This window comes from Malania oleifera, chromosome 12 (assembly GCF_029873635.1).
Source record: "Malania oleifera isolate guangnan ecotype guangnan chromosome 12, ASM2987363v1, whole genome shotgun sequence".
In the NCBI taxonomy this organism is placed as follows: Eukaryota; Viridiplantae; Streptophyta; class Magnoliopsida; order Santalales; family Ximeniaceae; genus Malania; species Malania oleifera.
The window spans coordinates 83,517,163-83,528,796 of record NC_080428.1 but is presented as its reverse complement, the minus strand read 5'-3'; the positions used below and the strand labels follow the sequence as shown (position 1 = coordinate 83,528,796).

At 35.3% G+C, this 11,634-nt stretch overlaps 1 protein-coding gene across 2 annotated transcripts; it reads right to left on the bottom strand.

The window, feature by feature from the left end:
• Positions 1–6,005: 6,005 nt before the first annotated feature.
• LOC131144754 (chlorophyll a-b binding protein, chloroplastic) lies at positions 6,006–8,356 on the bottom strand. 2 transcript variants are annotated; one of them, XM_058093602.1, is made up of 5 exons: positions 7,838–8,356; positions 7,303–7,488; positions 7,178–7,215; positions 6,567–7,081; positions 6,006–6,238 (listed from the first exon to the last, which is right to left on the bottom strand). In XM_058093602.1, the coding sequence occupies exons 1-5, from the start codon at positions 7,894–7,896 to the stop codon at positions 6,221–6,223; spliced, it is 816 nt and encodes a 271-aa protein (XP_057949585.1). In that variant the 5' UTR covers positions 7,897–8,356; the 3' UTR covers positions 6,006–6,220. The 2 variants fall into 2 exon arrangements, with proteins under 2 accessions (XP_057949585.1, XP_057949584.1); XM_058093601.1 differs by lacking the exon at positions 6,006–6,238 and having other exon boundaries at positions 6,355–7,081.
• Positions 8,357–11,634: the final 3,278 nt, after the last annotated feature.

Sequence of the window (11,634 nt, the reverse complement as noted above, 5' to 3'; positions counted from 1 at the left end):
GGGGCAATGATAGTAAAATATAATTATATAACATGAAATAACAGTATAAATTTCAATGGAGTTGAATTATTATTCAAAACATAGTTTGAGATCGAAGAAGCATATGAGAGATGGTCAACAATTAAAAAGGTGAATCTAAGGCTAAATGCATTTTTACCAGCAAATAGTTTTGGACGTCTTTATATTACTATTTGTGCTTTAAAACATTTATACTAATCCAATTGAGATCAGGTCTCTATGTTCTCAAATGTAATTTTATATCGTTTCTATTTTTTGTGCTACCGAGATTTACATTTAAGTCATCTAGGTTTCAAATTTTTGAAATTCGCAAATAACTTGTCAACACGATAGTATGTAAATTAAAATTATTTTTAAAAAATTAATTTTATTCATCTTGCAATGAATAATGTGTCACGATTCTTAGTTCATTCAATAGTAGCTTTGCGTGTGTTCACAATCCTAAAGTGTTATGTTTTGTCCAAAAAAAATAAGGGATGACGTTGGGTTATTTTTCATTATTAAATTTGAAATATAATGATAAGTTTTGAATTCAAATAATGATATAATTTTAAACACCCAAAAATTAGTTAGGTGATTAAATATTATTGGGGGGTTAAGTGTAAATTTGAAAAATTAAAAGTAGTAACAGGTTTAATGAACATACCCTTAAATGAATTACGTTGTCAAATTACTAAATTTAAATATAGATTGCTGATTTAAACCTCGAACAACTCAAAAACACAATGTAAGCTTATGAAACATTTATGAGACAAACAAAAAATGCAAGACAAATAAACTTTGCGCTCGAATTTCAACATGTCATAACATGTCATAAGCCCGTAAAATATTGGAAAAATGAAAGGAAAATATAAAAAAATCCACATTTTCATGTTTGGTTATTAGGAAAAGTGAGAAAGAAAAAAAATGTACCAAATTTATGAACAAAAAATTGATTTTAGACATTATTCATAGTTCGTTTTTTCTAATTTCTAGTCATAATAAAATAAACTTTCATTTTTTATAGTATTTCATATATAATGAAAGTACAAGAAAAACTACGTTTTCTCCTTATTTTCATTTTCTTTTCTTTCCCCAAACAAAATTTTTAATTCAAATGTACTAAAGGTCCAGTGCCCATTGGAAACATAAAAAAATAAATTTCAAAGGGTCAAATTTTACCAAAACAATACGAGATACACATGTTGAAAGGCCTATATATATATATATATATATATATATATATATATATATATATTCTAAGTTCCAACAAATCAAAATAGGCAGCATACCTACTAAATTTTAAATATAAAGTGAAAACCATTGTTGAATTTCAAGTGGTCAAATTTTAAATTTTCAAACTTACTAACAAGTGAGTAGGAGACAAACAAAATAGGGAGACTCACTAATAAACACTTTTATTATAAATTTCAATCACTCTAAAGTATAGACTCAATAAAAATTTCTTGCATTCATAATTCCTACGCATAACTTAAGTCAAACGTTTACTTTAAGTTAGAAAAAGAGACAAATTCACTAAACGACACTTAGTTTTAATTTCAATAAATCAAAAAGATTGTGTTCACCTAAGATATATAAAAAACTTGTTCTTAAATTTCAAACATAGTTTAGCGTTTGTCAAACATCTAACAAATAAATGGAAAACGATAAACTAACTAATAAATATTTTTTTTTGTGCGGGCCAAAATGATGAACAACTCCCAACACAATTTAAGTTTTATTAAACATTAATTTGACCAAGGGGACACATTTTACTTGATGGTCAACAAATCGTAAGGTCATAATTGTGTTAGTAAAACAACAATATTAGATTGTGCGGTCACCATGTTTATAATTTTATAGAGCTCACACCATGTCTAATGCTGATTAAGATGATTAACAATATTAACCGTCCGATCAATAATGGAATGGTCACGATTTCTCAAAAATGATAAGACGAAGTCTGTCCCCATCGGACATTCACAGAAACTATTTATACAAGAATGCACCAGAGAGAAATCCACCCCAAGGACCAGTCTTGCAAGGCAGCAGCACCCAAACAAGAGGCCAGGATAAGGAGCGAAGAAGCGAAGCAATAGCAACTCCAAAACATCTCAGAAAAATACAAAATATCCTTCAAATTTTCAGAATCCACACGAACCCGGACGCGTCGACGTGTACAACTCAACCACCACTTAGATTCCTCCTCTCCCATTAAAACCCAAAATCAAAATCGGAAAACAAAAGTCTGGATTTTGTTTATCTCAATTTTGATCGTCTTCTACCACCGGGATTCTCTGTAACTCCAATTGAATCGATATGAGTCCGATCGTGCTGACCCAGTTGGCGACGGGTCTGGGCGTGTTGGCCGGAGCCGTGCTGGTGAAGTCGGTGATGGACCAGAAGCCCATGGCCGGCCCGGTCCCGAGATGCACCACCTGCAACGGCACAGGCCGGGTCAGCTGTCTCTGTTCGCGGTGGTCCGACGGGGACGTCGGGTGCCGGACCTGCGCCGGGTCGGGTCGCATGGCGTGCAGCAGCTGCGGCGGGTCCGGTACCGGCCGGCCCATCCCGGTTCAGCTCTCGGTGCGCCCTCCGAGCCGCCGTCCATCCTAACCGGTTTGTGTTTTTAGAGTTTTCAGTTCACAGTTCTATTACTAAAGTCTTCAGCTCATTTTTCTTGTATTTTTTTTTTTCCACAAAAATTAAATTATGTAATATATGTGTTGGTGATACTCGGAGAAAGAGAGATGAGTAATTTGTTAGATTGAAATGACATTGTATGAATTGAAAATTTTATAAATTGACTTCGTACTTACTGTAATTTTTATTTTTATTTTGGGTCTTTTCATGTTCTACCAACAAAACATTGTCTCTCTCTTTAATTGCAAATTGTTAAGGTTTGTATTTGATTGGGAATGTTTCAGTACCACAAGAATGATGAACCCAATTGGTAGAATATTTAGAACTTCTTTATTTTTATTTTTAATTTTTTGCTGGTTGTGTTGCTATAAAATGACTGAAAGGTTCAATCCCACATGTAGTTTGTCGTTTCTTCATTGAGGTGATAATCTTATTCATAATTTGACCAAGTCTCTATGTAAAGCCTATTGATTTTGTGTTTAATGTGGTCAAGGCTCTGTGTCTTGAATATTGAGTACTGAAAGTTTAGAAACTGTTCTTAGATAGTCAAATGAGAAGATAGAAAGCATCTTCAAGGACACAATCACAAGCAAATTTCTTCTTCTTCTTCTTCTTCTTCTTTATTATTATTATTATTATTATTATTATTATTATTATGTTTGGGATACTCCAAAGAAATTCATTGTTTAGAGCACCTAGTCAACTTGGAATTATCTACATCAAATATTTTATTAGTGGCATCATAGTCAATAATTGCTTAGCTTTATCACTGGTGGATGAAGATGGATTTTTATTGTTTTGAACCCGACTTTGTGAACCTCTGAGACTATTTGGCATCTTTTACTATCTAATTGAGATGTCCACAGGCACAGATATGGTCTATCCATATGGTTTAATGGCCTTAAAATATGTCAGGATTTGAATACTTGCATGCTATCTGGGTCTTTCCACACTGTCTTTTGTGCCACTTAGTGGTGGTGCCATCTAACATGGAATTGTCTATGTGAACACTCTATTTATAGTCAAGTTGGCAGTAACTGTCATTTTGGAGTCAAGTTGATATTGTTAAAACTTAAAAGGGGATTCAGATTCTGATGCTTTTGGTGGCTCTAGCGCTTTGAAGTTTAGGTAACTGGGAGCATTAAGTGGTTGAGTGGATCAAATTTCATCCTGTCTCTTTGCTTGGTTAACGAGACTTGGTTCAATGTTCGTTCTCATCATTTGCGTAAATGCATTCTTGAAGAGCATGTTCAATGGAGTCCATTTAATATATAGAAATGGTACTAATTGAAGTGCAATAACATGTTCTCCTTTCTTTCTGCGGTAATCTCTTTAATATTGAGAACTTGTAAGATATCTAGGGTTAAGTTACTGTTGGTTCTATAATCTAAGAACAACCCATTGATCCCTTTTTTTTTTTTTTCAAAATTCTAGCCTATTTATATTTATTCCCTTTTAAATTGTTGGAAGGTTCCTTGAATCAAGTGGATTTGCCCCCCTTGATCTTTTGAACTTACCCACCATGGATTCCCATCATTTTGATTGTGCTACCATGATGTCTAGCCAACATAGTGGTCACCCAATTTTTAATCTTTGATGGAAATAGAAATTATTTTCTAGGCTCAAAAGAAGGCTATGGCAAGAGTTGATGTGGTACTGGCTACTTGGATTGTATGTCTTGAGTGACCATTTTGTTGCAAAGAATGGTGCAAGTGGAGAAATTTCCTTTTGAAAGACCTAATTTCCAATTCTTTCTTTCTTTCCGTCTTCTTCTTCTTCTTCTTCTTCTTCTTCATACAGCTCAATTTCAAAAGGAATTCAATAGCTGAGTTTAGCAGCACATTTTTTTAAAAAATATTTACTTCCTGCCAATAAATTTGAATGCAAGTTCTCACATGATGATTGTTTCGTACTCAAATTGTCTAAGGAGATTCATGCAAAGCACACCCTTGCTTGTCTTCACCTTTCATCTGTTGCTTTCTTATCTTTGATTGTTGTTTCTAAACTTTATTGGACACAATCTCTCAATTTGTGATATGACTTGTTTACTTTGTGTTAAATGGACCTTGTCGGATTGCATCTATTGGCTTTTACAAATTACTTAATTTCCTTTTGACTAGTTGTAAGTTATGCATCATTTATGCATCATTCCATATGAAATAAAAAACAAACAATCCTTCTCTATGCATTGGTTGGTATGTTAGCCATGTGTGCACAGGATTCCATTTGAGACCAGCTCCCATGAAGTAATGCTATTTTGCTAATTCATGACATTTGGAACTTTATGCTTATTTGAGTTTGTCAGTATTCAGCTGGCAATCATGCAAAGAACAGGGTTCCAGGTTTGATATGGCTCCCTCTCCAGTCGAGGGCTGCTGTTGGCTATTGTGAACATAATTACTTTATCAAAATGTGTTTGATAATGTCTGTATGGAATTTCTTGCAGAATCAAGTTTTTCGTATGAGCTTTTTCTTTCTTTCTTTCTTCTTCTTCTTCTAATTCTTATTCTTCTTGTTCATCATCTAAGTCTTCTTATTTTGCTGGCTTAGTGCATCATCTTTGCAGAATTGAAGAAGCAGTTGTTTGAGTTCTGAAAAAACAAAGCCTAATCTCTTGTTTATTAGTAAACATATACGTAGTTGATGAAATATTCGGTGTTAATGTGACCAATTTCCAAGTTGGAAGAGTTCGAACGTTTAACCATGTTAATGCTGAAATGCACAAATACTAATCTAGATTATATGTTAAAGAACAGAAATAAAAGAAACTATATAAATATTGTTTTATGCTTTTTTGGGATGTCCATTTTGGAGGTCCTAAGTTCAAACCTTAGGATGGACTGAAGAAGGTTTTGGGATGGGGCTGGGCTACCCAGTTGAGTAATCAAGCACAATGGTTTGAGCATGGGAAATCCACCGAGAGAATTCCCAAGACAAGCTGCATCTGAGTTTGCTGCCGTCAAATATATTATTGGACATGAAGTTTTGAATGTCCTATATAATATGATTGTTTTGACAGTAATATAAGTCAACCCAGTGTCCTTAAAATAGTTTTGATAGTCATCACTGCAGTATCAGATGTAATTATCGATGGACTTTTATTTTTTCCGCGTGAAATGCTAGAGATAATAGATACTGTTGTACTCTGTTACATAATTTAAGTACTAACATTTATTTTCTTGTGATTTTTTGTTAATAGTCCTGGTTTTCGATGATCTTTCTCAGAATACTTTGTGAGGTGAAGAGAAAGATTTGTATTTTTAACAATTGACCATCTATTTTACGTTCATGGGCTTTGAATTCCTTGAATGTCTATTAAATTTTAGATTTTTCTCTCTCGAACAAATGGGTGTTTATATGGACAATTTTCATTGCTAACTAGTTTATTTTTATGGCATCCAACTTGAAAGAAGTAAAGTAGTATTTGTACACAGCGCGCTCATTCTGTAGGAATCATGAACAGAGGTAATACAAGTTCTAATGATACAAAAGTATCTTGCACAAGCAATCTTCAACTTCTTTATGCAAAGATTCAATGTTCTTCCAGGCATCAATTTCAATTAGCTTTCTCCTTGATCTATCACTTGGAAGTGAAAGCCTGCACACAGACCACATAAAAAGTCAGCACAATTGCACAAGCAGCCAGATTAGATTTTCCTGCTTTTGGTATGTTATGTTGCTTTGCTTTTGGCATAATATGTATACAGTAATGCATGCTCATTAGTTTTGCCTATTTTCATTTATGGCATATCATATATGCTTTGTGGATAGACATATATTCTACAGTACATTGCAGTTGTGTATTTGTGTGAAACATGAATTCCATTGGCACATATGCTCTTCTTGTGTGCATTATATTGTGTGTTTTAATATGTGAGAAATGAAACAATCAAGCGTAACTGTTGAACTCTGGGATTTGCACTTACTGCAAAAATGGTGGCATGACCGGGATCAGCAAGGTGGGCAAAGAGGTTGTCAATGGGTCCAGTGCCTGTGTATATTGCCTGGAACCAAGCACCCATCACAGCGAGCATGGCCAACCTTCCATTCTTGATCTCCTTTGTCCTCAACTCCTTGAGCTTCTCGGGAGAACCAGTACCCCAGCCAAGTGGGTCAAACCAGAGGCCACCTGGGTAGCCAAGGTCAGTCCCAGTTAGCTTGTTGTTGGGGAATATGGGGTCTGTGTTTACACACCCAGGCTTGATGATGTCCGCCCACCGTCTTCCTTCTGCCCAACCAATGAAAAATAGCTCAACTATGAAGAGGGTGGTTTTGTCCGTGAAGTATTCCTGCTCTCCGGCTGTGTACCATGAGGGGGTGTTGAGGATTCCGATCTTCGTTAAGAACTCTGGGATGAAAATACCTGCAGCACCTAGCATAGCCCATCTGCAGTGTACAAGCTCTGCTTGTTGGTTCCATCTCAGACTCTCTGGATCAGACCCTATTCAAGACAATCAAATGTTGATGAGGTTGTCAGTGATAAGATACCCAAAGAACCAGATGATGAGCTAAATTGGATGGTACTGCCTTGACTTACCGAGGCCTAGAGGATCAAAGCCAAAGTCTCCGGGGAGGCTGCCATGCAGGATTCGGATAAAATTTTAGGAACATAGTTACAAAATACAGAGCACAGAAATTTAAGAAAGAAAACTAGTGCTGAACCTGCCATCGAGCCAAGGAGGAGGGGTGCTGCCTGGGAACCAGAGAGGCCTGTCTGGGTCAGCTGCTGCTGCACATACGGAAAGAGACCGTGTTCCGGCTGGTGCTGTATACTTCCTCGCTCTCAGTTTTCTCCCTCCAAGGAAAGATGCCTTGGTTGCCCCAAGAACAGATCCACTCTTCTGGGAACTGATTAAAGGTATATTTATTCAGTACAATGATTGAGTTCAGTTTCTATTTCACTATATAATCAATCAAACAGAGGAAATATTCAGTGTTAGCTAATTTGACTACATTCTTATTTGCCTCTGTACAAACATGCAGTATAAAAAAAGAATCCAACTAAAGCATCACTGAAGTAGAGAATGATTTGTTCATAACCAACCAAATTGATCATGCACACATGACTAGCATCATATCAAACTTTCAGTCTGTCTGTGTTTATGTATGTGTGATCATTCAAAATGGTACCATTTGTGTTTCTATCAGTATTTGCTAATCAACCCCGTTCCGTGTTATGGTTATTCAGAGAACTTGCCTGGGAGAAGAGATCGAGACGGCTACCACAGCAGAGGAAGCACAGGCAGCGGAAGCCATTTTAGCTTATTAGCAGATTTTTTTTTTTTTGCCCTGCAGTGTGTTCTGGTGTGCTGTTTCTGTTTGATTTGGAGTGCTGAAGCTGTTAATGTGTTAATGGGCTTATCTTGATGGATAGCAGAGAAGTTGCCCGATTGGTTGATGGGCCGCCATGTGGCATGCAGAATCTGATCTGGGTCATCGCATCACCACTTATTTTGCTGACTTAGATTAATCATAAGCCGGTGGCTGAGGTTGGCGTAAGCCCGTGTGGCTGATGGTGCATCTGGACCCCCACCTCTCTGCTGCTGGGGATGCAGGTCACTACTCACTTGACTAGCACGGCCTCTGAAGGGTACGTATGGACCTTAGCGAAAGGTCTTGTGGTCAGGACACCCATGTAATTAGCAAATAGCAAAGGTCTGGATCAAAGATTTTTATTTGGAAAAAAAAAAAAAAAAGAGAATAAAACTCAGTTTTCACTATATTTCTCTCTATCCTATATACTACTAAAAATGAAAATTTCTTCTAATATGACTAAAAACTAGGAAAAATAAAACATTAATGATTTAAAATCCTTTTTTTTTTTTTGAGTAACATTGGGTGTCCTTTGCCGGCATCTACTAGAGCAAGTCCTGGGATGCACCACAGCAGAGACTAATCCCACGCCCCATAGTCCCCACCCCAAGGCTCTGCAGGGAGGTAAATCAGGATTTGCTCAGTGAAGCAGGAATCGAACTTGGGATGCCTACCTGGGTCACAGGTACGTCCGGGTCTGCCCTTGCCACTGAGCTAGCGCCTAGGGGTTAAAATTAAATTTTTATTCCTTAATATGATATATATATATATATATATATATATATATATATATATATATGTTCACATAACCAAATATAAAAAATAGATTCTTTTGTATTTTGCTTTTCTTTCCCTTATATTTTTCGAGCTTCAAATAAGATTTACGTCTTATGTGAACACCAGAGGTGTTGTAAAGTCAAAAGAGGAATTTTATCGGAAAGCAGCAAAGCCCAATGTAGTGTCAAAGAGGAAGCTTATTCCAAATAGGTCTAGAAAGCCCGTTGGCCCAAATGGTACTGGGCTGGATATTGAATGAGGTTTGGATTATAGCCCATCGTAAGGTTTGCTTTCAGTGGGCTGGGCTACAAGCTAATCTCCATTAGTGGGCCGTGGGCCCGTGGCTTTCCTTCACAAGTTGTCTTTATGGGAACAGGCCATCGGTGGAGGGCTGCATTATTGCCTGAAAATAGAGAGAGCAATTTATTGGTGTGTTTTTTTTTTTTTAATATTTTTTGGGAAAGGTAATAGGAATATAGAATAATTGAAAGTGGGTTTTGAAAATATCTTCATAATTAGAGATTGAGATATTAATGTTAGAAATTTGATTCTTAGGATAGATTAAAGGCAATGAAATTTAATAAAATTTATTACTAGAAAATATAAAAATAACAGTTATTCATATGCTTTGAAAAATAATAATAATATTACCATTAAATTCAAACTGGTTAAATCTGATGCAATAGCGTTTTGACCAATTTCATCAAATCAAAATTTGAGATTAAACCGAATTTTACCTCTTGTGGATCCAATTGACAAAAGTAATTCTCAGCCACTTAATAGTAAATGACTTTTTGATACCTATTAACAACTCAAAAAGTACAGTGCTGTGTTTACAAAATTCAAAGAAACTCTAAATTTTATCTTTGGCGAGAATAAACGTAGATTTAACTTGACCCTTTTGCCCTTCTGTGCACGTGCACTCCACCTTCCTATAATTGTACGTAGTATTATAATACGTGGTACAAGTATTTAGTCAAAAAGATAAGAATATTACATCGTACAAAAAAATTGTACAATAATAATATCTTCATTACTCTGTTTTTTTTGTCCCAAAAAAGAGAAAGAAATCTTTGATTAGGTTGCTGTGGTTGAAACCTTTTGGCAAAGGCACTTGCACTCTTACCCCACCAATTAACCATTGTCACCGCAAGCAAGAACAAGAACAGAGGATGAATAGAATTTTTATTATAAAAAAATAAAATCCTCGATACCAAAAATTTGTTTTAAAAAAAAAAAAAAAAAAATTATTTTTGAGGGGATCCCTTCATGTCTGAGATTTAATCATAACATCCACCATCGCCTTTGGATGGTCCAGAGGAGATCAGATTATAAAAGGCAGAACCCACAGCCACACACTCAATATCCTTAAAACTCTCAAATTTACTTTTGCTAGCTTTTACTATACACAGGATATCCGCTAGCTTAATTAATTACAAAGCTTCCTTTAATTTTAATTAATGATTTCATGATATTTACTTACTTTAATTTATTTTTGGGTGCTATTTTTAGTTATGAAGTCTTACGTATTTTCGCACAAAGTCGTGGAATTTGCATTTTAGATTTTTTAATAGAAAATAATTATGTAATATGGAGTCTTTGGATTGGAGTTAATTGAATTTTGAGTTGAATTGTATTTTCTTTTCCCCCTTTTCTCTATTTTCTAGATCAAACCACATCAATTAGTATTTATCAGAGTGAAAAATCCCGCCGTCTTTTTTTTCTTTTTCTTATTTAAGTTCCAAATAAGGTCCTAAAGAACTCAGATGTGATCTTTTAAAAAGTTTGTGAGCAAACTAATTTAATAGCATTTTTCGTAAAATAAGTGTATGTCGCCTTTGACTATAATATTTGGGGTGAAACAGTTTTATTTTCTAAAAATATAGCTAATTAAAAATTTTATCGTTTTAAAAAATGGATCGAAATACAAACATAGTATTTGGTTAGTCTTGCTTCAACACAACATTACAAAAAAGCCACATTTACATGCAATAATGCCGAGACTGTAAACTCAAAAACTCTCCTTGTCAAAATGCTTGGGCTTGAATTTTGGGAGTTACAATTTTTTATTTGAGATAATAGCGCAGCATAAAAAGGTAGAGGGACAGACCCATTAATCGATGGATCAATCGAGTGTCCAAAGCGCCTCGAAGGCTATATAAAATAATGTTTAATTTAGAATGCGCAAGGAAGCAAGGTAGATGGAAATGCATGCATGCATTAATGTACGTATACGTACGTAGACCCAAATAAATCCACGTACGTACAGTTGTACGTACAGGGTGGTGAAGATGCAAGCATGATTGAGTTGTGGGTTGCCACAAAATGTCGAAGCAGGTTTGATCCAATTAAGGAATCCTTAGGAAGGAAGAAGATGGAAAAGTGTTTTATACATATAAATGGAAATCTGTGGTGCTTTTAAGTTTTCACTTAAATGCTTTGGATTCTGCTTTTTCCATGCAAGCAAACAAGCATGCATGTGCTGTCCAATTAGTACTGTAATCATGCCTTCAAGGAATTATAGCATAAAACGGTCTCCCTAATCATAGCTTATGGGAATTATAACGTATGACTGTTCCTTTCTTTTAAGGGTACCCTTAAGCTATAATTCAGTACATAGCTATCTTGATCGTAGGAGTTTTTAGGTTAAAAACTTTACACGGTATCAGCGCCTCTACCAACAAAAGGTATATCCCATATCTTTTTAATTAAAAATTATATCGCAAGGTGGGAAGGAATTGGGTTTTATAAGTTCGATTTTCGAATCTATTGCCTTTTAAGTTCGGACTTTATTCTTGTGATTTTAATAAAAGGCTCAAACTTTAAGGTGAGTCTTGCCTCTTTTCTAGTAGTCAATACTAAGTATAAGTTTCATGGTGATACATCAATATAGGGAATATAATA

Bases quoted from the DNA above. Each gene is read 5' to 3' on its own strand.
- LOC131144754 (XM_058093601.1), bottom strand. From the start codon at position 7,896: ATGGCTTCCGCTGCCTGTGCTTCCTCTGCTGTGGTAGCCGTCTCGATC. The intron at 7,489-7,837 runs GCAAGTTCTCTG...ACCTTTAATCAG, and splicing joins GTCTCGATCTCTTCTCCCAG to TTCCCAGAAGAGTGGATCTG. The intron at 7,216-7,302 runs GTTCAGCACTAG...CCTGCATGGCAG, and splicing joins CCTCCTTGGCTCGATGGCAG to CCTCCCCGGAGACTTTGGCT.